Genomic DNA, 27,149 nt, shown 5'->3' with positions numbered 1-27,149 from the left:
TTTTAAGTTGGGTATATGTCTAACTATTTTCTTTTTGTTGAATTTAAGTCTAATTTAAGCACAACAAATAAAGGTGGGTGTTTTTGTTGTGGTCACATGGATCATTGGGTTGACAATTGCCCATTGAAAGTTTCTCCTTGCAAGGTAATTTGTTTAAAACACTTATTTTCTCCACTTGGTTGTTTTCTTTGGCTTGGGTATGTCTAAATATCATGTTGTTATTGAATTTTAGTCTAATTTAAGCAGATCGTCAATAACAAATAAAGGTGGGTGTTTTTGTTTTGTTGCATGGATCACTGGGTTGACAATTGCCCATTGAGAGCTTATAAGAGGTGTTATACTAAAAGACTCGTTCATACGTCCCTCCAATCACATAGCAAATTTGAAAAGTTTTTGAAGTGTCCAAGTTGTGGACACTTTGAATGGCTCAAAAGTGCATTGCTCAACATTGCTCAAGAAGATAGTGAGTGCTCTAGTTCAGGCAAGGTGAATGAGAAGGTCAAGTTTACATTGGAATTGGAAGTGGAAGTTGACAACATATGTCATGGGTTTGCGACAAAAGTTATTGTGAAAAGGAAAGGAAAAAAAGAGAAATCGTAAAATGTTGTAATCTTCTCAATCAATCTTATGTTAGTTTATGTGTTTTAGCAATGTTGTAATCTTCAAACTCAATCGTTTTCACATGTTATGATTATGAGATAATTCACCTAACATAATATAGTTAAGTAATTGGATACTAAGTTTTTGAGTAATTTTCATTAACGAGATACCATTTATCAAATTAGTAACTGGATACCGAAATTGAGTTTTAATTTCGGTAACTGGTTACCGCTTTACAAATACAATTTTCAGCAACTAGATACCATTTATCAAATTAGGGATACTGAAATTGAGTTTTACAAATACAATTTTCAGTAACTGAACACCAAAATTTTGAGCAATTTTCAACAACTAGATACTATTTATCAAAAATTGAAAAACAACACCCACAAGAAAACAATTCAATGTTAACTTAAAATTTAACAAGTAAAATAATTGTAAGCATGACAGAGAATTCTCATCTCAGTTTACAGTACTTTACACGCACACGGCGTCATTTGAAACGATGTGTGACAGACAATCACGAGGTGTGTGTGTGTCTAAACACTATAATTGATTAATCCAATAATTTGAGGAGAAGGGTAAAATCGTTTGGAGGGAACATGAATGGAAATAAGAATGTAAGAAAGGTAAGCTTCAGAAGAGGACGTAGAAGGAAACCGGTATATTGTGAAGGGTAATTTTGGTCCAAAGGGCAGCCGAGCCAATATCCGCCCACCCCCACCGTTCTCTCATTAAAAAAAGTTAGATGAGATCTAGGAAAATACCTAAAACGGGCCGTTAAAGAATACACAGTTGCTAACAGGTTCTCAGCATTGTTGCTACTTCTCCAACTACTTGATCTCATGCTTAATACTCTCAAGTCTCAGGAAGTAAACTTAGTGCGAAGTCCAGAAATGGCAAGTGCAAAAACAATATGGCTTCTAGTCCATTCTTGAATTACTAACTGGAGTATTAGGATTAAACTTAGAGGCACATGCGCATAGCCACCCTAATAGACCCCCTCTAGTTCCTTTAATTCAAAAATGGTACCACAGTTCCACACATTGAGATTAACACAAGCGCTCTTATGCAAAATCGTAATTTAGCAGGACTAAATAAAAAATTTAGCTCACACTATTAATGGACTAAGAAGAAATGTACATACCCTGACAGAGTTCCCTTTTCCTCGGAAAATAACTTCCCTGAAATGAAATGAAACAAGTGAGTGATCAAACACCCAAAAAGAAAGAATTGCAAAAAAAAAAAAACAAAGTGCTCTTGTTTCAGTACTTCTTACAACAAGTTAAAATGGTGAGCAAATCGAGCAGAAAACAAACAGAAGAAAAATAAACCTACTAAGCGAAATGTGGATGGATACCTGAAGACTCAAATCACCACTACCAAAATCCAATTTCTCCAAAAAACAAAGCGAAAACTCTAAACACTTGTCCATAACCGCAACTACTAGTTTCTCCGTTTGCTCAACTGTTTCACCAAAAACGAAATCACAAAACTTCAATTCCACATATACAATCACACTAAATATGGAATTGAAATAAAGTAAAGTTGATAAATGTAAATGAAAGGAGAAAGAAACGGTTTTGAATCTTACTTTAATGGATTGATTATGTTTGTAGTAAGCTCGAATTGCATAACTCTATTTATTCGCTTCTTTTTTCTCATTTTGACTATTTTTTCTCGGGAATTTTTTTTGGTTTTAGGGTGAGTTTGTTTGTTTGGTGGGAGACTCGACTGTTTTTTTTTTTATGCCGGTAGTAGTCTAAACATAAAAAAAGGAGAGGAGGCGGCGGGGGTGGGAGAAGGAGAGAAGAGAAAGTGGCGTAGGTATTTTACACTGTTAGTAACCTAAGAAAATAGTACCAAAAACCTGCATACAAAGTCACCTGGTTTCAAGGAGCGTGCCCCTCTAATTTTTTAGTAAACCAGATGGGTTACTCTTAACCAAAACCGGTTCTGGGGTCGGAGATTGCCCTATTAGGAACTGGAGCGTGTATTTAATAGGACCTTTTTTTTTTTTGGCAAATTTGTGATATTGTGTCGAGTCTATCTTCTGTGAATCTGTTGCCTCTAGCTACGGGTTATTCTGCTTGAGCCACTTCTAAGAAATGTCAACAAGTTGTCCATTGAATTTATTTAGGGTACTGTTAAATACACGCTCCAGTTCCTAAGAGGGCACTCTCCAACCCAAGAACCGGTTTGGGTTAAGAGAAAACCGCCCGGTCCACAACAAAATTAGAGGGCACACTCCATGTAACCGGGTGACTGGTTATATTGGTTTTTGGCGATGTTATATCGGTCAAGGGTTAGCAACCACCAGCTGGTTCACTAAAAAACCCTTCGCCCACTTTCCTCCACCAGAAAAAACTCATGCCACTTTTCTCCTCCCACGCCCCTCATCATATTCTATTCTCAAAGACACAAAAAACCCGAGTTGTAATCGCGCCTTCATAATCTCTCTTTTCTTCTTCTCCAATTTCAGGTTCCTTTTCTCCATTAAAACCCTAACAGTATATAATGTTTTTTTTGGGTGGACTGAGTACTAATGTGAAATGAGCATTTGAAATTTTGCAGTGTATCAAATTCAATGATTGAATGTTGTAATAATTATGTTGTTTAACTTGGGTTGCGTGGTTGTTGACACATTGAGGTAAATTGTTTTCTTCAACTATTATGCCGGTGATTTTGTTCAGTTTTAACTAATACCCAATTTAGTTATAGTCATAATATTTGTAAAGTTTGATTTTCAGTCAAATGCGTGAGGGGAAGTTATGAATGATTGGACAATTTTATATGAGAAGTTTGTCAAATTAAATTAAAAAGTTAGTTTTTCTCAAAAAAATAATATGAGAAGTCTGTCAATTTGCTCACATTGGAGTGTGCGGAGTTGGATGAGATACATTTATACAGTATAATGCCATACAACTTTGTTTTGTCAAATGCTCACAACATGCAATACTAGTATAATTTAGCGAAAAGAAAAAGAATATTAATGATGTGCAATGGGTGTTCTAATTTTTTTATGATTGAGTTCAAGTTTTTCAGTGCAATGCGTTTTTTCGTGGGAAAATGACAGCTCTTTAGAATACTGACCTAGCATTCATCACTACTAGCTATGGGGTGTGAGGTTTTGCTGTTTCATATTGTATTTGCGTAATCCTGTTTTTGCATTGTTTTAACTATTTTTGTTGTATTAGTCTATTCTAATTGCTAAGGAGATTTATAGGATGTTGGAACATTAGAAAATTGAAATTCTTGGAAACATAGAAGTGTCATTATTATATTTATGATTGAGTTAATTGTTTTGTAGCAATGGCAAGGAAAGGACAAAGATAATTATGGTAGTTATTTGTTGGCACTGGTGAGTTCCTCCTTTACCATTGGTGAAATTTAGCCACTGGTGAGTTCCTCCTTTACCATTCTACTGAATTTCAATTTTTTCATCCTACTTGATACTCCTGAATTGGAGGTCTTATTTTGTTTCACTCTTTCTGAAGATATGCTAATCCTTTTAAAGGATAGCAAGAAAGTACTAAAGTAAAGGCTAGCTTACTTCACCTCTAGCTAATGAACAAGCACTTATACCAATATTACAGCCACATCTTGGAACTTTGATAAATGGTCAATAAGGTTAATGGATAAGTTAACATGTGAAATATGTTACAAATGGGAGTCTGATTATGCGTCAAAGAGCTTTAAGATTTTTAGTTTGTTTGTTCCCTTTCGATACTTTTAAAGACCACAGATATAGATATATGCAGGGTTGTCCCAACATATTTGTTGATTATTTTCAAATAATTAGTGATAAGTTAAAGAGTAAGAAATGGGTTAAATGAGATTTGGTTTTATTCATCCCCAACTACACTCTAGACTATGCCATTAACTCAAAGATGTCTTATTTTTGACATAGGGGTTCTCGATTAGAAGTTACTGATGTTTCTCTTCGACTTAATAACCCACTGAAATGTTTTGGGGATTTCTAAACAAGCTTGGTTAGCAAGTAATTCTTTTTACCCATTTTTCCTTTGAATGGTTTTGATGCATTTGGATATTCATGTGTTTGATTAATTGACAAAATTGCTTATTTTTGTGAAATATATGGGGATTTCTATGTTTATGTGTTTTTTAATATTAATATTATGATAATCTTTAGGGTTTTGCTACGAATCTACTTGTTAAATGTTGTAGTTGTTCCTTTGTGATTAGTAAAGATTTTGGTAGTAAATGTATGGCCTGTTGTAGAAACTCCCTGTAAGATAAATTGAATTGTAAAAACAGCCATAGTGTATATTGTAGATTCGATTTATAGTAGCACCATGTGTCTTGTAGTTCAGTGAACCTCAATCATTGATTCTTATTTGGAAGACCCAATCAAATTTGATAGCATTAAAACTATTGAAAGTTATTTATTTTTTTCATCTTGTTGTTATTATGATTGTTACTTACAAAAAAAAAACGTTGTTACTACGATTGCTTAGGAGTGATAATTAACGCGCTCTTCTCCCTTGGACATTCTGTGTACTACTTTATATTAAGCAATTGCCCTTATTGTGTTACTATCTTTGTAGCTAAGGATTAGATACTAGACTAAGACTAGCTACTAAGCGTGGCCCATTTAGTTGCATGCATGAGACCCCATTTAATTGTAAGAATTCTTCAGTAGGTTAGTTATATATTGGAGCTTAAAATTTGAGTTCGATCAGGTTGAATTGTTATGGGTTGCTGAACTATGGACTTTCATTAGATTAGCTTTGGGATATGGTTTTAAATTTACTTGAACCTTGAGATATATTTATTTCTTCTTCTATGAATGAGACTTCTTTGTGTACGCTGAAGGGATATATTGGTGTCTTTTACGTGGAGTCTTGTTGTACTTGGAAAAACAGAAGTTGGTGGTGAGTACCCAAGTAATTAAGTTTTAAAGGTATGATCCTTATTTACTTTAGTTTGAAAAGAAATACATTAGTGATTGTTCAACAAAATGTGCATAACAAATCTAAGTACAGTGAGTTATCACTAGCCAAATCAGAAAATATATCTATATAACAAAGATGGGAGGAATGGGACGACAAATTCCACCTCATAAGGTGATATTTGGTCGTGCCACCCCTCACCATAGCCACTAGATTGTTTTCCTAGGGTGAGTTAACAAGTTTTTTGGGGTGAGTTTAAAAAATTTCTCACCTCACCCACCCCACCCAAGAAAAGGCCTGGACTGTTTTTGGGTTGACCTTTTATGGGCTGTTGGGCTTTGGACACATGAGTAGAGGGGGGGGGGGGGGCGGATGTGCATCGGGGGCACCAAAGGCGCGCGTATCTGTGTCGTACTCTGGAAACATGAGTAAGGGGCGGATGTGTGTCGGGGGTGCCAAAGCCGGCGCCGCGTATATGTCGATCATCGGGCGGATGCACCGAAGGCACGCGGTATCTGTCTTTGTATGGGGGCGGATCTTGTCGGCCTTGAGCAGGCGATATCTATCTGCCGTCTTGGGGGTCGGCGCCAAACGCGATATCGTCTTGCCGTATGGGAGGCGGATTCGCGTCCGTATTTGAAGAAGCGCGATGTATCTGTCTTATATGGCACGGGCAAATACTAGTGACACTATAAATGGCCCTGGCCTAAGCGTCTTTGTTACCGAGTACTGACCCATACACAGGCGTCTTTGTTAAGAATTTAATGGTTCATTTGTTAACGTGTGCACATGAGTAGTAGTTTCAAATGTGTTTGTAAGTGGATATTGTATTAGATGATGTCATATATTGTCATTTAAGTGCGTTTGTAGTAGTTTCAAGTTTTCAAACTTAGCTAATAAGTCGCCGACTATCTTGTTGTTTAGCTCACACCTATATAGGATGAGACCAAACACTCAAGCAGGTAGATGTTTCTATTGAATTTGCTTATACAAGGGTGTCAATGCATATGCCCAAGCCTTATGATATTTGAGGAGGAGCTGGCTATTATTAAGGGGGTCTCATGTTTATCAGTTTTGCTGTTCATTCTTCCACAGAGGTCAGGTTAGTTGTGGGAGAGAGAGATACAAGGGGATGCCACTTAGCTTCTTCCTTTGTACATGACGTCCTTCACTTAATCTAAGGACTGAAAAAAGTAAAGGGATTAAACTTCAAGTAGCATTCATAAAGTACTAATTTCATTCCCTTAGATAACCAATATATATTTGTACTTAATCATAAAACATAATGAAGTAAATAACACATTTCCAATCTAATACATATAAATTTAATCAGCCTAATCCAAATCCAAATAATAAAAAAAAAACCCTACCAAAGTCGATCACCCACATGAATGTTTTCAGCCTTGTGGTTTATCTTCATTTTCATCTTGAGGATAGTACTTGGATGCATAATTTATAACCTATAATATTTATGAATTTATGTTAATATAGCAAGAAGTATCATAATTATTGTAATATTAGTCCTATTGGGCCTATACTTGGGCCCAACCTATGTACATTGTAACTCTGTTATTATAAATAGAGGATGGGTCTCACTTTGAGACCCTTTTTTACCGTCTCTTTTCTACATGGTATCGAGAAAAAAGCGAGGAAGAGAAAAGTAAGGAGATCAAACCCTAGCCACCACCCACCCCAGCCCACCCCTTCTTTCTTCATGGCGGGCAACAACGCATGTTAAAACTTGACTGTGCCATTGAAATGCTCATCATCCGAAATGTCTTTATTTTTCGGTGGGTTTAGGCGTTTATAACATTTTTCCGGTAGGTTTCCGGCGATTCTCAAATTTTTTCTCACATCAAGGTACTATCATTTGCACTGTATCCCTTATCATGATGGATGAAGACTCTAAAGGTATGGACAATGTCTCCTTGTTGAATAATTTCTCTTCTTCGAAGAAAATTACTACCGCTCTTCTTAATGGGTGGAATTTCCACTCTTAGGCTCGCTCTGTTCGATTATTTTTGAGGGCCAAAGGGAAAATGGATTGGCTTGTTCCCAACAAGATGATTTGTTCAACTATTACAGACCCTACCTACAATACTTGGTCCATGACCAATTGTATGATTCTAAGTTGGTTGTTAAACTCTATGGAGCCTGATGTCTATGAGATGTTTACCTTTTATGAGACTGTTGATGGTTTGTGGGCTGCTCTCTCTGAAATGTATGCTACTACGAACAATGAGGTTCGAATTTATGAGATCTATCGTGAGTTGGGTTAGGCTACACAGGGGGCTCTTTCTGTCTTAGCTTACTTTGGGTACTTGAAGAAGCGCTGGGAGGAGCTTTCTGCTTACACTTTCCTATCTAGTATTATGGCCGCTTTTCTGAAGCGTGAGGAGAAGCAGAGAGTTCATCAGTTCCTTATTGGTCTTCACTCTGATTTTGAAGCCATTCGTACTCAAGTTTTTAATACTGCACCTCTTCCATCTCTTGGTAAGGCGTATGCCGTTATTAGAAAACATGGCCGCGGTGTTAGGATAACTTTTTCTCCGGTGGTTTTACGATGCACCGTCTTCTCACACGATCGATGGCATTTGTTGCTACTACTTCCCCGGGGTCTTCTTCGGTGGCTTTCGTTCTCTTGTTCCATCCGGAACACTCGTGGACGCTTTTGTGATCATTGCAAGGGCAGTGTCCACCTTATTGATAGTTGCATCCAGAGCTTCATCCCAAGAGGGGGTCGAGGGGCTTAGGAGGCAGCAAGCATCGTAGTGCAGCTATTGCTGATATTTCTGGTAGTCATCATTCAGGGGGAGTTTCTGAGGATTCTGGGACTTTTACCCAAAGACAGATTGATCAGCTTATGCATGCTATGTCTCTACGTGAGGGGACATCTAGTACTTCTGCCATGACTGCTACCACAGGTACACCTACTGCGTTCCATGTTCATTCCCCGTCTCCATCTGGTTGGGTCCTTGATTTCGGAGCAAATGATCATATGACTGGTGAGTCTAGATTATTGTCTGATAGCACACCCTTTTCACATCCGTCTGCCTTGCGGATGGCTCATACACCACTATTACCCGTAGTAAAGTCTTGTTCGATTATCCTGCTATCTCTCTTTAGAGTCAGTCTTACATGTTCTTCACTTTGCACTTAGCCTATTATCTGTTAGTCGTCTTGCTAAAGATAATCAGTATTCTGTTGTTTTCTTACCCCATTCTTGTTATCTTTAGAACCTGAGTACGAGGCAGATTTTTGGCAAAGGCTATGAGCATGCAGGACTATACTACTTTGGAGATCCCCCCTTGTCCCAGTACCTGTTCCACCAGTATCGAGTTTGTATGCTAGTATGTTGCCTGTGTCAGCCCGTTATTTGTTTTCTACTGAGTCTTTGAAAAGTTGGCATGCTTGGTTGGGCCATGTCAACTTCAAATATCTATGTACTTTATTTCCTAAATTAATAAAAGCATGCAAAAATACTCTTTTCATTGTGATATATACTTGTTCTTTGTCTAAACATGTGCGTAATTCTTATATTCCTCGCATTTCTAGATCTCCTTGTATGTTTGATGTGATTCATACGGATGTTTGGGGCTCTTCTCCTGTGACTACCCTCTCTGGCCATAGGTACTACGTGACCTTTATAGATGACCATACTCGGTGTACTTGGATCTATTTACTTCGCAAGAAATCTGAGGTTCTCCCCTGTTTTCACTCGGTTTCTTGACCATTAAAACTTCGATTCAATATCGTGGTTCGCAGACTTCGATTCGATAATCGCGAAGGAGTATGTTTCCAACGAATTTGTTGGATGCTTAACCAACGGGGGTATCCTTCAAAGAATCGACCTATCCTTATACACCTGAGCAAAATGGTGTTGCTGAACAAAAAAATCAGAGTCTTATAGATGTAGTTCGGTGTTTGTTGCAAGGTATGCATGTTCCTCGATCCCTACGCATTATCGCGGTTCTTACCGCCTACCTTTCGAAACCACACACCCAGTAGAGTTCTTAATGGTAAGGCCCCTCTTCAGGTTGTATACCCCAGTCGTGTTCTGTTTCCCATTATTCCCCGGGTGTTTGGCTGTGTTTGATATGTTCATGATAAGAGTCCTATATGGACCAAATTGGATGATAAATCCATTCAGTGTCTTTCTACGGTATTCCCCTATGTCCAAGGGGTATCGTTGTTATCATCCACCTAGTGGTCGCCTCTATCATACCTTGGATGTCACATTTGTTGAGCATAGTGCATATTTTTGTCCTTATACATCTGTGCAGGAACCTTTGTCTTCCCCAGAGGAGGCGTCTTTCGCTGTTTACCCTGTTTCTGTCTTTGATACTCCTCTGGTGGTCCCTCCTCCTAAACCATTACAGGTGTATACCCGTCGCATTCCTACTCATGCTCATGATTTGCCCACTGCCTCAGGTAACATTCCTTCTCCTTCTAGTGATCTACCTACTGTGATTGCTCCTACTATTGATTCCCCTATAATTGCTTCTGTTAATTCTCCTATTGTTGAGCCCCCTCAATTTCCTTCCAGGACCAGGCATCCCCTAGACAAATACGGTTTTTCCACTAACCATCATATTGTGCAGTTTGTCTCTTATCAGGGTGTATTTGCTTCCTGTCAGACACATATGACTTCGGTTTCCTCCATTTGGATACCGCGATCAGTTTCTGAGGCTCAGTCAGATCCACATTGGGTAGCTGCTATGCAGGCTAAGATGACAGCCCTTAAGCAGAATCAGACTTGGGAAATGGTTGCTTTACCTCCCAAGACTCGCCCTGTTGAATGCAAATGGGTTTTTACAATGAAGTACTTGGCAGATGGTACAGTTGAACGATATAAGGCCCGTTTGGTTGCTAAGGGATTTACACAGGTACCTGGACGTGACTTTGGTGCGACCTTTGCTCCAGTAGCCAAGTTAAAATCTGTTCGACTTCTTACTTCCCTGGTTGCCTCTTATGATTGACCTCTTCATCAGTTGGATGTGAAGAATGTCTTCCTTCACGGAGATTTGGCCGAGGCAATTTACATGGATCCCCCACCAGGCTTTCGTGGTGAGGGGGAGTATGCTGGGAAAGTTTGTTGACTTCGTAAGTCTTTATATGGGCTTAAGCAGTCACCACGAGGCTGGTTCAGTAGATTCAGCGAGGTTGTGCTACAGTATGGATTTACCAGGTGCCACTCAGACTACACATTGTTTGTTCAGCGAAACTCTGGGGGCCACACTTATCTGCTTGTATATGTGGACGATATTATTATTACAGGAGACGATGCATCATGCATTGTACAAATTAAGGAATCCCTTGGGAACTCTTTTGAGGTTAAAAACTTGGGTCCTCTACGTTACTTTCTTGGCATTGAGATTGCACGTAGTCCCAAGGGAATCTCCTTATCTCAGCGAAAGTATGTTCTAGATCTTCTGACTGATACAGGGATGCTGGGTTGTCGACCAGTTTCTACTCCTATGGTGCCTAACGGTAGGTTAGTTCTGCATTTAGGGACCATTATTGTCGATCCATCGACTTATCGGTTTGTTGGGCATCTTATTTATCTAGTTAATACTAGACCAGACATTGCCTATGCTGTGAGCAGAGTTAGTCAGTTCATGCATGCTCCACGTCAATCTCATATGGATGCGATGGGAGCATATTATCAAAATACCTAAAGTCTTGCCCTGGCTTAGGTCTCTTCTATGCAGCCGGTTCACAGGGTCCCTTAGAATGCTACACTGATTCTGATTATGGAGGTTCTATTGACAGTCGTTCCACTACCGGCTTATGTTCTTTTCATGGGAATCACCTTATCTCATGGAAAAGCCAGAAGCAGTCTGTTGTCTCCAGATCATCTGCTGAAGCTGAGTATCGTGCCCTAGCTTTGGGCACTTGTGAGATTATGTGGTTACGATCTATTTTGGGAAAGCTTGGTTTTGCACAGTCTGGATCATCCGTACTTCACTATGACAATCAAGCTGCCATCACAGTCCTACATGAGTGGACTAAGCACATAGAGATTGATGTGCATTTTCTGCAGGAGAAAGTTCGTTCTGGGATTGTCTCCCCGTCCTTTGTTAGGACTAAGGCATAGATTGCTGATACTCTTACCAAACCAGTGGGTCCTGCTGATCTTCGCGCTTTCATTGGCAAGCTGGGTCTATTGGATATCTTCGCACCAGTTTGAGAGGGAGTATTGTAATATTAGTCCTATTGGGCCTATACTTGGGCCCAACCTATGTACATTGTAACTCTGTTATTATAAATAGAGGATAGGTCTCACTTTGAGACCCAACTTTTACTGTCTCTCTTTCTATAGTAACAATAACAAGACAAGCACCTGTTTAGTGGAAAACATGACACACATCTTGAAGATAAATAAGGGGATGCCTAAGCAAATATAAGACCTCGTGAAAATAGTGGACAAAGAGTTCGACAACAATTCATAGAGACTCCTGATGACCAAGGAATACTAGATAACCCAGTCTTTTCTGATTATCCAAAACAACAAAAGGCAGTAGTCACCTAAGCAAGTTAGCCTCTGAAAACATAATTCCCTGTTTGGGCTCATCAATCTCGGATAGTAATTCCAAATTAGTATAAATAAGGCTACTAACCTACTAGCATGTTATACAAACACTTCAGTTTTCTTTGAGTACTAAAATAAAAAGAACTGAGAGCTCCTAACACTGCTAATGACTTGCTCTCAATAGGAAAGGATAGATAAATCAAACTTCACACGGACTCCCATCTCAAACAATCCAAAGAAAGTGAAACTCTTCAGATCAATCCATATTTATTGACTCTAATTAAGTATGTTTTCTTACTCTTTTCCTTCTCTGTTTTATTTAGATTCATTTATGTGTTTTGCACTAACTCACATTATCACACACTCACTCATCAGTAGATAAAGATGCAAATGGAAATCTCTAACTTGTAATGCCATAGAAAACAAAAACAGTACTAGTAGAGCATCAATGAACTCAATAATTAAAGAGGTCCTTTTAAGAAAAAATGCTTACGTAGTACAATATAACTTTCCAACTGTATACTGCTCAGTTTATATGAGGAATCCTCACTGTTGGGTTGCCATAAGTTATCTGCAAAGAGAAACAACTTGACTAAGTTGAGTTTGCAGAATAAATGAAAAAAACACAAAAAACAAGGGTAAAGTTCCACTGCAATATATACCAGCATAGACGCCTCGCGGCTTAAGCACTCTACAGTCTACACTCAAGCAAAATAAATGTTCAGAGAAACAAATTGCAACCACAAAAAAGAGAAGGAATAATCTAACATAAAAGATATAATTCACATCATATAATATGTTAGTATTACAATTAAGTCCGTCAGATGGAGAAGCTTAAACCTGCTCAGTTCCCCTAGCATTTGGGCAGCACTAAGTGGAGCATTGGTACTGCACTAGAATTGAAAAGAACTAAAATATTAGAACATGCCTAATGATATATAGGAGGAATCGTGACAAGATATGAAGCATGAGTCATACCAACAAAGAGTCCAAAGTGTCTGGATTTCAGGTCATCAACATCACAACAAAAAAACAAGACAAATCAATTAGTACCAAATCTACATAGAGTAATTCCTAAACATTAATATTTGAAACTTATACACAATGAACAGTAGTAATAGTATTACTAAAAAATCCAATATTCTCCTCGGTTAGTGAATTCACATGGTATTTTTTTATTTTTTTTGTCATTTCTCTAAACAGTTAACTTGCTCATTGCATTGTGTAGGTTTAATGGAAAACAGAGAAAAGAAAATAGTTTAGGGAAAAAAGTCTATTTATTTTGTACACACCACCTACTTATTTATAGAGGTATAGGCACATGCCGTGCACATGCAAACTTAATATATGGGAAATACATAATAGGCAATAGATTATATACTCCCCATGGTTGGTGCATGGATATCGGACATTCCGGCTTGGTCATTGAAGATGAAAACACATTGTGGCTAAGCTGCTTTGGTGAACACATCGGCAAGTTGTTGAAGTAGGAACAAACGGTCGCGATCGGACGATAACAATTTCTCACGAATAAATGGTCTATCGACTTCAACATGCTTGATGCGATTAAATGCTAAAACTGGATTGGCGGCAATACTAATAGCTGATTTGTTGTCACAATATAGAAAAAAGAGGTAAAGAGACAGAGACGGAAAATCGAGAGTAGCTTCCTCAACCACATAAGTTCACAAACCCCATGAGCCATGGCACGAAATTCACCTCGGCCCATGGAACGAAAACCAGCGATCAAGTTTTCTTACTCTTCCAAGTGACAAGATTACCACCAACCATCGCACAATATCCGAGGGAGCAAAACGGGTCGACATGAGAACTAGCATAATCGGCATCCGTCCATGCCTCAATCTGCGGAGATGACCATTGGACTAAAAAGAAGAGCCCGACACAGAGTTCCTTTAAATACCGAAGAATACGAATAATCGCAACCCGTGAGGTGTATGAGGTAAGTACATAAACCCGACTAACAACACCGACCGCATAGGCAATATCGGAACGAGTCATAGAGATAAATCGGCTTTCCCACAAGACGTTGATCTTGGCCGACATCGGTAAAGAGCTCCCTGCTTGAGAATCGCCTAGGTGGTGATTTTGCTCAATAGGAATCTCAGCAGGCTTGGCACCTAATTGACCGGTAGTGGTAAGTAGGTCAAGAACATATTTACGCTGAGAGATAAATATACCACTATCAAAATGAGCAACTTCTATACCCAAGAAGTACCGAAGAAGACCTAAGTCTTTTATGTCGAACTGCTGACTGAGATAATCCTTAAGATTCTGGATACCCGAAGCGTCGTCACTAGTAATAACAATATCATCTACATACACAATTAGAGCAACTGTGCCACCTTGAGTATGGTGAAGAAAGAGAGTATGATCTGCTCGACTCCGAACATAGCCAAAAGCCACCATGGCATTACCAAATTGATCAGACCAAGCACGAGGAGATTGCTTGAGCCCATATAATGACCGTTTAAGGCGACATACCATACCATCAGAATAAGGGGAGCAGAAACCAGGAGGAGTTCTCATATATACCTCCTCTTTTAAATCTCCATTTAGGAATGCGTTCTTAACATCTAACTGAAACATAGGCCAAGATTTATTAAGCGGCAAATGAGAGATAAGTACCACGAATAGTATCAATTTTGGCTCTGGTGCAAAAAGGTTTCACGATAATCAACCCCACGTGTTTGAGCATACCCTTAGCAACCAACCGTTGCCTTGTATTTGTTGATAGAGCCATCGGGGATTACGTTTCATCAGAAAAATCCAAACGAATCAATCGCTTTCCTACCTGGAGGTAAAGACACCAACTCCCAAGTCTGATTTTTTTCAAGTGCCTGCAACTCCTCATTCATTGCATCCCTCCATTGAGGGTGAGACAAAGCATCGGAAACACTTGTTGGTACAGTGACGAAGTCCAAAGAGGTAAGAAATGCATGATACGAAGGTGATAAGTCATGATAAGAAACATAGTTGGAGATGGGATATGTACACTTACGACGTTCCTTGCGTATAGCAATAGGACGATCATTCAAGTCCAGCATAGGATTAGGTGCTGGAGTTACTTGGCATTCATGAGGGCGATGGACTTCAATTTTTACGGATCCGGTGATGAAGTGACTTGGCGGTATGGAAGGGCGTGGTCTTCAATCTGTTCTTCGCGGCAAGCATAGACCTTTAGTGGTAGGCCATCATTGGAGACGGAAGTGGGAGCAGATTCAGTATCTGGGGAATCCTCACACATAACAGGTAGTGGAATAGATGCAGCAAGAAAAAGAGGCGGATCAGACACCATGGAGTTAAACCACTCCCTCGGAGACTCAACCGCTCCTTGAAAATAGGCCTCATGCTAAAAAAAAGTGACATCCATAGAGACCAAAAAACGACGGCTGGGTGGGTGATAACACCTATATCCTTTTTGAGAGTGGGCATATCCCAAAAACACACATTTCAACGATTGTAGATCAAGTTTGGTACAATCCCGACTCATATTCTGAACAAAACATACACACCCGAAAACCTTGGGTGGAATTAGAAAAAGTGGAGAAGTAGGATATAAAGCGATTTGTGGCGTTTGAATAGAAGAGGTGAGAAGGTGTCGCGATTGATCATTTGCACAGCTGTAAAATAGCATCCGCCCAAAAAATCTTCGGGACATTCATCCCAATTGATATGGCTCTAGCTAAGTCAAGGATATGACGATTTTTCCTCTCAGATCGCCCATTTTGTTGAGGCATCTGTACACACGAAAACTGATGCATAATACCCAACTCGTCACACAAGTTTTTGACACCACCATAAGTATATATATTCACCCCCTTGATCAGATCTGATTGTTTTAATTGTCTTGTCAAACTGCGTCTTAACCATCACTATAAACTTTTGAAAGATGGAATACATCTCATTTTTAGTTTTCATCAAGTACACCCAAGTCACACGAGTGCAATCATCAATAAATAAGACAAAGTAACGAAAGCCCAAAGTCGAGGGGACAGGGGAAGGACCCCAGACATCAGAATGCACAAGGTCAAAAGGAGAATTTGCAATTTTATTAATACTTGGTGGATATACGTGACCCTAGTATGCTTAGAAAGGCGACACACTTCACAACTCAACTCGAGAAGGACACTTTGGTTGAAATAGCGGTGAACAAGGTACTTAAGATAACCGAATGAAACATGACCTGGCGGATATGCCATCACATCAACCTTTTTTATTCTCACTAGACAATCAACTTTGAGAAGAACATGCATGGACAAGAGACTCGGTAAATCCAACAAGTATAAACCTCCTTCTTCCGTCCAATGCCAATCACTTTCTATGTCACCAGATCCTGAAAAACACAATGAGATGGATAAAAAGTTACACGACAGTTTAATGTTCTCGTAATATTGCTCACTGAAATTAAATTTGTAGTTAATTTAGGAACGTGGAGCACATCAGTAAGTGGTAGGGAATGGGTAAGAGGAATTTGCCCCTTCCCTGCAATAGAGGACTGAGAACCATCTGCAAGGTGCACTTTATCTAGACCAGATAAAACTCCATAAGACCGAAAGAAGGATGCCATACCGGTCATACTGTCAGAAGCACCAGAATCTATAATCCATACTGGATACCTTGAGGTCGTCACACTATTTGCGGATGCAAATGTACCTGTCTGAGCAAATGTCGAAATTGGAGTAGGAGCTGCATTATCCATTTGAGAAAAAAACTTTTGAACCTTCTCAATGTCCTCATGTGTAAGAGCAACGGGAGAAGTGGTGTCATATTGAGAGATAGCATGGGCAGAAGACCGAGTTTGAGAAGAACGTTGCTGACCAGAATGAGGTGGGAGAGCAGGTCGTCCATGAAGAGTCCAACACGTGGCCTTCGTGTGATCCACTTGTTGCAATGTTCACACCGAAGCCGACCACCTTTTTGTGAGGTACCAGAAGAGTTCCTACGATCTGGAATAGGGAGCAAAGGTGGAGAAGATGCACTAGATGAGCTATGTGATAGGCGTACAGATTGTGAGACCATGGCTGACTTATCAGCAGTAGAAACAAGAGGGGGTAGCCAAGATCTCCTACTCTCATCAGAAAGTACAAATGAGTAGGCTTCACTCAGATTTGGAAACGGTTCCCGATTAAGGATATGAACCCAAGCATACTCAAACTCTAAATTTAGCCCCATTAAAAACTGAAACACTCTCTGCTTGTCAATCAACGTCGCATAAAGTCATGCATCTTCAATATCTTTCCAAGGAAGAAACGATTCATAATGATTCATTTCTTCCCAAATTGCACGTAATTTGGATAATATTCAGAAAGAGACAGATCACCTTGTTTGAGGTAAGTGATTTCTGTGCCAAGTTGAAAACTTCTAGCATTATTCTGGCGCTGTGAATAGGTGTTGTGGACTGAATCCCAGATTTATTTGGCTATTCGCATGAACATATATCCCACCGCAATATTCGACTGCATGGAATGAACAAGCCACGACATCACAAGTGAGTTCTCAGAGAACCACTTGGGATAGGATTTGTCAGAAGAAGTGGGCTCTTTTGGATCTCCTATCAAATACCCATATTTACCTCTGCCGACGATACACATCCTAGCAAACTGCACCCATATCAGAAAATTCTTGCCATCAAGCCTTACTGTGGTGATTTGGAGACTAGGATTATCGACTAAGACTGGATTGTACACACCAGTTTCAGATGTGGGAGGGAGAGGAGTTGGCTGCTCATCGTCCTTGGCCATATTGAACAGGCAAATAAATCACAAATCACCTAAACACGAATATTTGATGACAAGAGTGGATGATTGACCCCTATATTAGATCATCATAGGAATCTCTTGATAGGGAAAAAAAAAGAAACGAAAGAAATGAGTGCTGATTGCCTTTTACATGTGGCTAATCAGCCTCCTAGAAAGATTCCAGCAAACAAGGCTGACTGGTGGATTAGGGTTAGGGTTAGGGTTGCGGAGGCTCTGATACCAAATGGAAAACAGAGAAAAGAAAATAGTTTAGAGAAAAAAGTCTATTTATTCCGTACACACCACCTACTTATTTATAGAGGTATAGACACATGTCGTGCACATGCAAACTTAATATATGGGAAATACATAATAGGCAATAGGCTGCTTATAGGTTTAACACCTAATCAACATATTTTAGTTTCTTCCTTTATATTTAGCAACCAAGGCAATGCTTGCTTTTACCTGTCGAAAAATCATAAACACCTTCTGTAATTCCCCCAACCCATTATATCTTAGCTAACCAGCCCAAGATATAATGAATCGGAGAACCTTGCTACTTAACTGTCTCAACAAATGCCAGAACAGTCAAGTAACAAGTTTACAAAATGAGATCATTATAATACACCTATACAATACACCAAAGATACATATAAACGTCTCTAAATCTATTACATGAACAACATCTTTGCTCAAGTTTCCAAAATATATTACAAACCCTTATTGTTCTCGTTTACAATGTTTCTTATAACTCAAAAGTTAACTAACAAATATATAAAAGATAAGAAAATTATCCAAAGTCAAACTCTAACCGCCAAATGTCCCAAATTGTTGGTTCTCCAACAAGTACACGAATCTCGACTCGATCATTACTGGTATTGCTCACCTTCTACGCTCCAACATGAATGCACCCCCGATGCAAGAAAAGCATAATAACAGGGTCAGCACAAAGCTGGTATGAGTGATTCTCATATATCGAGACTTATAGTTCCTCTCATCAAGAGGCCAATTAGTTTCTCGATACATAACAAACTAATAACTAAATTCACATAAATAATAATTAACTTTACAAACTAATAACTAAAAATCCACAAAACACAATTAAACATGCTACAAAATTAGAAAAATGTCTCATCAGCCACCCTGAACGAAAACAAACGTATCTTTCTCAATATAGCTTGGAAAGAGACAAATCCAATTGGGTTTGAAACTAGACTCAAAGAACTACAACTTACCTTAAAAGCTAAATTTTATTCAGAAAATCACAGACGTTGACTGAACCTGCTGAACTACCAGTACATGTACTAATTCACCACTCTGAACTAAAATAGTCATAACTTTCACAATATAACTTAGAATGGAACAAACCAAAATAGATATAAAACTGCACTCGAAAGTCTACAGGTTCTGTTCAAACCAATCAAGCAAATTCCACATTAATTTTTTAAGGAAGTCGACTGAACACAGAACATGGGATGGAAAATCCTAGTTAACATAGCTGTACTAAAACAGTTGTATCTTTTTCTATATATATTGGATTGAAACAAATCTAATTGCATATCAAAGTTAAGTAAGAAACCAAAGGGTATTTCGGTCTTTCGGTCAATTGTGCTGATATGAGCGATTGTGAGAAACCAAAGGGTATTTTGGTATTTTGGTCTTTTCCTCTTTTATTACTTCTTTTGGTTCGAAAACCCTGAAGGAGGGAAAGTTGCCATTATTGGCATTGTTTGACTGATGTTCTCCGGTGGGTAACTGTCGTTGACTCCAGAGTAAAATCATCATGGAGGGAGGTGGGATCTCGTCCACCGAAAATCCAAACTCTCATGTGGTGCAAGCGGTCGAAATGGAACACAACCTTCAAGCCCTAACTCTTCAGGAGTACGGTCATGGAGTTCTCTTTTCAATTCGAGCAAAAATTCCAGACTTCAACCAAACCTCAAAAAGGTATATCCTAACTTCTGTGATGGTATAGATGAAGTACTTGTTGATATTTTGGAAGAAGGTTTGGAACTATGGAAGGACTATGTTGTCGGTTTCTTTGTAGAAAAACGATTATCTTACCCCTTTGTAAAAGATGCAGTGGAAACAATGGAAGTTGAAGGGGGGTTTTGATATGATTGTTGATAAAGATTTGTTTTACTTCAAATTCTTTAATGAAGAGGATAGACAAACTGTAATCGATCATGGTCCATTATTCTTAGCGGGGAAGAATATTTGTTGTAAGATCTTGGTCACCGCGGTAGAAAGACAGAGAAATAAGATTAAGGCTCTACCTATATGGATCAAGATAGATTTACCAAAACAGGTCTGGACAAAAAATGGGATTGATTTCGTTTCCAGCTTACTAGGTTAGCCAATTTGCATGGATGATGCAACTGCAAAACGAACAAGAATCAATTATGCAAGAGTATGTGTGGTTGTTGATATTGATTTTGGATTCCCATCCTTTATTCTAGTGAAACTTGGAGAAGGGGATTTTATTGACATAAGTTTAGACTATGACTAGGAGTGTAACATCTTTGGACATTCAAATGAGAATTGTCCAAAGAATAAGGACAAGCAAGAGATAGCTATGACTAATACTGCCCCTATAATCAAGCCAGTAAGAGTACAGATGGTACAACAAAGGAAATTTCAGTAGAGATGGACTCCTAAAACAACTGCTCCCCAGGGGCAAACAAGTTGCTTGAGAGATGATCATGGAAAAGCTATTACTGAGGGTCAGAATGAGAATACACCTGTGATAATAACCAAGGATAAGGATCAGACTAAAGGAGACAAGCAAGGTGACCAAGACACTCTCAATACTCAGGGTATAGAGGGACTGAATTCTGAGAAGGCACAAGATGATATACAAGAAGAAGCGCAAATCATTATTTATGAAAAACTCTATGCAGTCAATAAATTTGAGGTGCTAACAGACTAAGATGAACCAGCTTTTGAACATTCAAATGAAGTTAATAGGTCCGCTGTTATCCCATTCACTGTTACTCTAAATGATAATCAAGAGGAAGCTTTTGAAGAGGTAAGGACAGAGTTTGATGCTGCAAAAATGGTAGCTTATAATGAAGACGATGCTGAGGACCTCATTGAAGGAGATATGGAGGATAGAATGAATTATGAAGTGACACGAGAGCAGTATAAAGAGGATAGTTATTCTACTAGTGAAGAGGAGGTAGAGAAAGAGTACTTTTCATACCATCAGAAGAAGAAGAGCAAATAGTTGCAGGATTAATAACCTCTCCACCAGCTCTAGGAACTATTGTAAAATCTAAGAAACTTTCAGAGCTCCCTGATTCTTCAGATTTACCAGCAAGGAGAGCAGCAAAAAAGAAGAAGAATAAGGGAAAGCCCAAGAGGGCAGGTAACAAATCCTCTTAATTTTTCCAAATGATGAATAAAATTGCAGTATGGAATGTTAGAGGGATTAATTCACTGCAGAAGGCAAAGGAAATAAATAACAACAGATTAGCGAATCATTTAAGTCTTTTTGGTTTAATTGAAACAAAGGTTAAGAAGGATGGTTTTGAGTTTATTATAAATATATGTTGTCCAGGCTGGAATTATATAGAGAACTATGACAGTGACACTAATGGTAGGGTGTGGATTTGCTGGGATTCAAGTTACCTAGAAGTGATCAAGACTGCAGAGAGTAAGCAGCATGTACATGTTTTAGTATGCACTCTTAGTTTTGTATGAACTCTTAGTTGTGTATGCAAGTAATGAACTCAATGGTCAAAAGATTCTATGGAACATTATCAAAGGAATGCAGAATAGAGTGACCTTACCATGGTGCCTCATGGGGGAATTTAACAATGTGTTGTACTCTAATGAAAGAGTTGGTTGTAAGCCAGTTCATCCGAAAGAGATAGAAGACTTCATGGATTGCTTAGTCACCATTGGATTAACAGACTTGAAATTCTCATGCTTCTTTTACACATGGTCAAACAATGCAGAAGGACCAAACAGGAAGATGTCAAAGATAGATAGAGTCCTTACAAATACAGCTTGGAATACCCACTTCAGGACTGAAGCTATTTTTGCGCCACCTGGAATATCATATCACTCTCTTGTGCTTGTACATTGGTATGAATCAAAGAAAGTGCATTTTCCTTTTAGATTTTGCAATATATGGTACATGCACTCTAATTTTCAAGAAGTTCTCACATCTGTTTGGGAAAGGCAATGGTATGGCACACCAGTTTTCATTCTTACTCCAAGCTTGCCGAGTTGAAAAAAGTATTGAAAAGGTAGTCAAAGAGCAAGTTTTCTAAATTTCAAGACAGAATAAATGAAGCAAGAGCAGATATGTATGATCTACAACAACATTTTCAAGAAGATCCTGTCAATGTAACACTGGCTCATAAGGAGAAAGAGGCTCGGGAATAGTATGTGGATCTATAAAAAATGGAGCAAGTGAACCTTAAGCATAAAACTGATTGTGATTGGATGGTTTTTGGGGATAGATGTAATGCCTATTTTATTAATGCCATAAAAGAAAGGAAAGGTAAAAGTTGCATTTGGTCAGTGGAGAACTCTCAAGGAGAAAGACTCAATGATACTCAACAAGTTGCATCAGAGTTTTTGAACTTCTACAAAGAGTTATTGGGGCAACAAGATGAAGAAGTAAGTGAGCATTTCTTTCAAAACCTTGAAGTCACAGGCACTATACAACAACATCAAAAGGTAGGACTAGAATTGGAAGTTACAGAAGCTGAAATCTTTGAAGCACTTTTCGATATTGAGGATAAAAGCACCTGGACCAGATGAATACAATGCATTCTTTTTCAAAAAATGCTGGAACACTGTGGGAGCAGATTTTACCAATGCAGTCAAATACATGTTCTCTCACTCCTTAATTCCGAAATATATAAACTCTACTTTCATTTGCTTAATTCCAAAAGTGAAAAATCCATCGAAAGTAGGTGACTATAGACCTATTTCTTGTACTAATGTCATTTACAAGTGCTTTACCAAAGTTATTACTAACAGACTTAAGCATGTAATTCATGACTTAGTGGCTCCTAGTCAATCTGCTTTTATTCTAGGAAGAAGCATCCAAGACAACTTGCTCTTAGCTCATGAGATGCTTAGAAGTTACTCGAGGCAACATGGCACCCCCAGATGTACTTTAAAAGTGGACCTGCATAAAGCTTTTGATTCAGTTCACTGGGACTCAATCTCTTTCATGTTAGACAAGCTGAATTTTCCTGAAAGACTTAAGACATGGATCAAAGTTTGCTTCACTACTCCTTAATACTCTCTTATCTTTAATGGAGAACCACCGGGTTTTTTTCAAGGGAAAAGAGGATTGCGACATGGAGACCCAATGTCACCCTACCTATTTGTGCTTGTCATGGAGTCTCTCAATTCTCTCTTACAAATTGGCTTGAATAGAAGAGAAATTAAGCCTCATCCTTCTTGTAAGAGAATCAAGATCACTCACTTATGTTTTGCTGATGATGTACTAATCTTTATTAAAGGTCACGAGGGATTCTATCAAGGCTTTGAAACTCATTTTGGAAGAATTCTCTCGAGCAACAGGAATACACCTGAATTTATCCAAATCCACCATTCTTACTGGCGGCATTTCTTATGAGGATGGTACTCACCTTGCTCAAATCTTGGGCATGCAACTGGTTGGTTGCTCCCCCTGTCAAATATCTGGGCTTGCCCTTAGTATCAACAAGAATAGGTATCAAGGACTGCTTACCCTTGATTGAAAGAACAACCATGAAGGTGGAGGATTGGAAAAATAGATTCCTGAGTCATGTTGGAAGACTACAGCTAATTATTTCAATGTTAGCCTCTTTCCATATTTATTGGGCAAAGACCTTCATACTTCCGAAAGGGGTATTGAATCAGGTAGCTCAGATTTGCACAAAGTTCTTATGGAGTGGATCTCAAATGGGAAAGAAGATGCATCAATCAAATAGAGAGAACATTCAATATCCAAAGAAGGAAGGAGGTTTGGGAATTCAAGACCCTCTCATCTGGAATCAAGCAGCCTATTGTGGCCTTATTTATAAGCTTGCTTGCAAAGACACGGGACTATGGATCACATGGACTTGGGCGGAACACATCAAGTAAAAGTTTTTCTGAACCATGTCAATGCCTCAGGATTGCTCATGGACCTGGAGATGTATCCTTAATAACATAAAACATGCTGTGAAACTTCTCAGATATAGCATAGCAACAGGGGAACAGACTTTCCCATGGCATGACCCATGGTGTTTGGAGGATTCATTGATCAATTCTCAGGAAGCTAAGGATGCTTGGACTTTCCCTTTGAATACAAAAGTCAGTATACTTATCTCAAATGGACAATGGAATCATTTTGTTCATAATCTTCCTGAAGCAGCAGGTCTGAAAGCAGCAGGTCTAGCAACAGATATTAATGAATACTTGCCTAAGGATCGAGTAGTATGGCAGCATATCAAGCACTAAGGAGGAAACGCAGTACACCTAATTAGTGTAAATTGGTTTGGGAAAAACTAGTACAACCAAAGTACTCCTTCAATGGTTGGCAGCTTTTTTCTGGAAGCCTACCTACACAAGATAGGCTTATACATAAGAAAGTTCTCACAACTTCTTCTTGTTGTTTCTGTGAGTTTGCAAGGAAAAACTCTAAACACTTGTTCTTTGATTGCCAATATACAAAGAAAGTGTGGTCAGCAGTGAAACATGAAATTGGGTTAGGAAGGGTAGTGAAAGATGCTAATGGCAAGTGGTGTGACATCATAAACATCTGCAGAAAACAAACACCACTAGCAGAAATATATAAGGTGTATGTATGTGCCACCATAGGGCACATTTGGAAAGAAAGGAATGGAAGAAGATTCAAAAACTGCTCAAACAGTTGGAAATATGTAGCTAGTTCTATTCTCAAGGAAATGAAAGTTTATTTGGGAATTAGGATAGACACGATCATGAACACTGCAGAGATTAGAAGCCTGCTGACGAGACTGGACATTCAGGTAAAATTCAAGACGAAGACTCCAATTCAATGTAAATGGAAGCTACCTCCCTCGGGTTACACCAAACTGAACACAGACGGTTCCGTGAAGCAGAATAATGTCGGTTATGGAGGAATATGCATTGATCATCTTGGAAATGTACTTCTAACCTATGCAGGAGGAGGTCATAAAAAATCAGTACTAATTCAAGAGCTTAAAGCCATTGAAGTGGGATTAAAACTATGCCAACAGCAAGGATTACACAAGGTAGTAGTTTGTTCAGACTCTTTGGGAGCTACACAAATACTCAAAGGCCAAGAAGCAGCTCCATGGTACTGTTGTAATTTTGTAGCAGCCATCAGATATGAGACTTTATGATTGCAAGAAGTTATCTTCACTCATGTTTACAGAGAAGTAAACCAGAGCGCGGACTACCTAGCAAATCTACCGAACTTTGTTGACGATCTATATGTATGTAATGGGCCACCTCTAGACTCTAGATTATCAGAACTCGTACCAAATGATGTAAGAGGAATGATATACTTAAGATTCTAATACAGGTAAGGGTTTGCCTAACCCTATTAATCCCTTTACAAAAAAAAAAAAAAAAAAAGAAGTTCTACAACTTCTATTTGAACCTCAAAACCTAGTTCCTACTAACAAATCCACACAAGTTAGCACAATAGACTACAAAAGAAAAGATAAACAAAACTAAGTTATTCTATTTGTCATAACTTCAAACTCTACAAACCCAAGTTTCTAAGTTTTAGAACATATCAACTCCAAATCAATTTTAGCAGAGAAAACACGAGAATCAACTCACCTGAATCAAGTCTAGTCGAAATCGATTTCAAATCCGCCAATAATCAACTTGACTTACTTTTCTTCTTCAATAAAAACTTTAGCAATACAACTCCCTTGATGCTTGAATTCCACCTTGGTATGATTACATGAAGAAGAAAAAGAAACCATCAATGAAAAGCGTCCACTAAATCTGTTTTTCTTTTAATTAGTGTTATCCCATAGATTTTCTAGAACATGTTTTCTTTTCCAGCACAATCTCATGGGTTATTTCACTTGTCATACATTAGTCCCACCATAGACCCATTATTAAAAGTAGAGGCCCAACTCAATCCGACCCAAACAAATCTCAAAATAGAACGTCAGTGTTTCAGATAGAGAAAACTTGTTCTCGTGGAACCTCGCCACTGCTGCAAATGCTTCTGCACGCGGGAACTTTGAAGCACTAGGCCTGAATCCATTCACGTGAAACACTAAACCCAAGTCATGTGTAGAATCAATATGAAATATAGAAGCACAGTTCACCTGCAGAACAAATTATGTAGTGAAAACAAGATATTAGCCTGAAACACTTCTGTAGTGCAAGAGGAAAAAAAATAGATTAAAGGCAGAAGTTATCAACAACATTTCACTAACCTCTGACATCATTACAGTACGAGCAATCCCGCCACTTTCAATTGTCAGGAACACTTCCCTTGGCAGGTAGTTTCTAATCAGTAAAGGAGTAGTAAGTGTCACATAGTGGATAGATGGTATCTTTGATCTTTCCACGTTGTACTCTCGTTGTTTACTATGAATGGAATGTCTCAGTCTCCTTACCAAGGACAGATGAACCATTCATTTGCCCACTAGATGAAGGCAGGTCAATAAGTTGAATTGACTAGTGAATGCCCGTGCCAGTCGGCACTCTAGACACATTACTTTTGAACAACACCCCAAGAGAGACCATCTCTATGGTAGCATTGTATCGATGATATAACCATTTCCAACAGTTTTATACTTCATAATAATTTCATACGCATACTCAAGTGAGTTTAATTATTGCAATTCTATGCATTTCATTTCTCACAAACCAACTCATTACACATACTCTTATACATTCATTAATTTAATACATATCAGAATGAGAATGATGAAAATAAAGGGAGAGAGTCTTCAATTAAGAGCATCATCATTTTTTTTTTTTTTAAAAAAAAAAAATCCAAAGAGAGTCTCCTTTGTATTTTCAACATTTCAAAACCTAAATCTGTCATAACACGAAAATCAAACAATACAATTCTCATAGATCAACCATACCAAAACATATAACTTCATATTTATACATAACACAAATTACTTCTAAAACTAAAAGACAACTCATTAAACATTAAAGAAGACTTTGCATAATTTTTCACCTGGGGCTAATTCTAGTAACGAAAGGGAAAAATAAAATAAAATAAATACTCCACGCCCACTTATCGAGTTCCTCATTTCTCTCATTCTCCTCTCTATGCATACTGTTCACACCATTATGCTACCATATAGATAAATCCGCCATAGAGCAAAGACTACAATCATGTCGCTGAAAAATTATTGCAATTTAACT

At 38.5% G+C, this 27,149-nt stretch overlaps 2 protein-coding genes across 12 annotated transcripts in view; one reads left to right on the top strand and one right to left on the bottom strand.

Annotated features, from left to right (window-relative positions):
* Positions 1-975: 975 nt before the first annotated feature.
* Positions 976-27,149, bottom strand: LOC147514429 (uncharacterized). 9 transcript variants are annotated; one of them, XR_015207947.1, is made up of 9 exons: positions 26,201-27,149; positions 25,587-26,089; positions 18,617-18,693; positions 13,024-13,043; positions 12,855-12,933; positions 12,708-12,743; positions 12,539-12,616; positions 1,961-2,067; positions 976-1,784 (listed from the first exon to the last, which is right to left on the bottom strand). XR_015207947.1 is itself a non-coding variant. In XM_086583024.1 (9 exons), the coding sequence occupies exons 3-9, from the start codon at positions 18,672-18,674 to the stop codon at positions 1,728-1,730; spliced, it is 405 nt and encodes a 134-aa protein (XP_086439150.1). In that variant the 5' UTR covers positions 18,675-18,693; positions 25,587-26,089; positions 26,201-27,149; the 3' UTR covers positions 976-1,727. The 9 variants fall into 9 exon arrangements, 1 of the variants encoding a protein (XP_086439150.1); XR_015207959.1 differs by having other exon boundaries at positions 12,886-12,933; XR_015207963.1 differs by lacking the exon at positions 18,617-18,693 and adding an exon at positions 6,884-6,973 and having other exon boundaries at positions 12,886-12,938.
* Positions 2,810-27,149, top strand: part of LOC147514426 (uncharacterized) — a 45,338-nt gene continuing 20,998 nt past the window's right edge. The window contains exons 1-4 of one of the 3 annotated variants that reach the window (XM_086583002.1): positions 2,810-3,082; positions 3,175-3,250; positions 3,911-4,000; positions 5,437-5,524. The gene's annotated coding sequence lies outside the window, so the exon portion shown is untranslated. The other 2 variants (XM_086583010.1, XM_086583006.1) reach the window with 2 other exon arrangements.

This window comes from Coptis chinensis, chromosome 2 (assembly GCF_015680905.1).
Source record: "Coptis chinensis isolate HL-2020 chromosome 2, ASM1568090v1, whole genome shotgun sequence".
Classification (NCBI taxonomy): Eukaryota; Viridiplantae; Streptophyta; class Magnoliopsida; order Ranunculales; family Ranunculaceae; genus Coptis; species Coptis chinensis.
The sequence above is the reverse complement of the archived record's forward strand: the minus strand, read 5'-3'. Positions and strand labels throughout refer to the sequence as shown.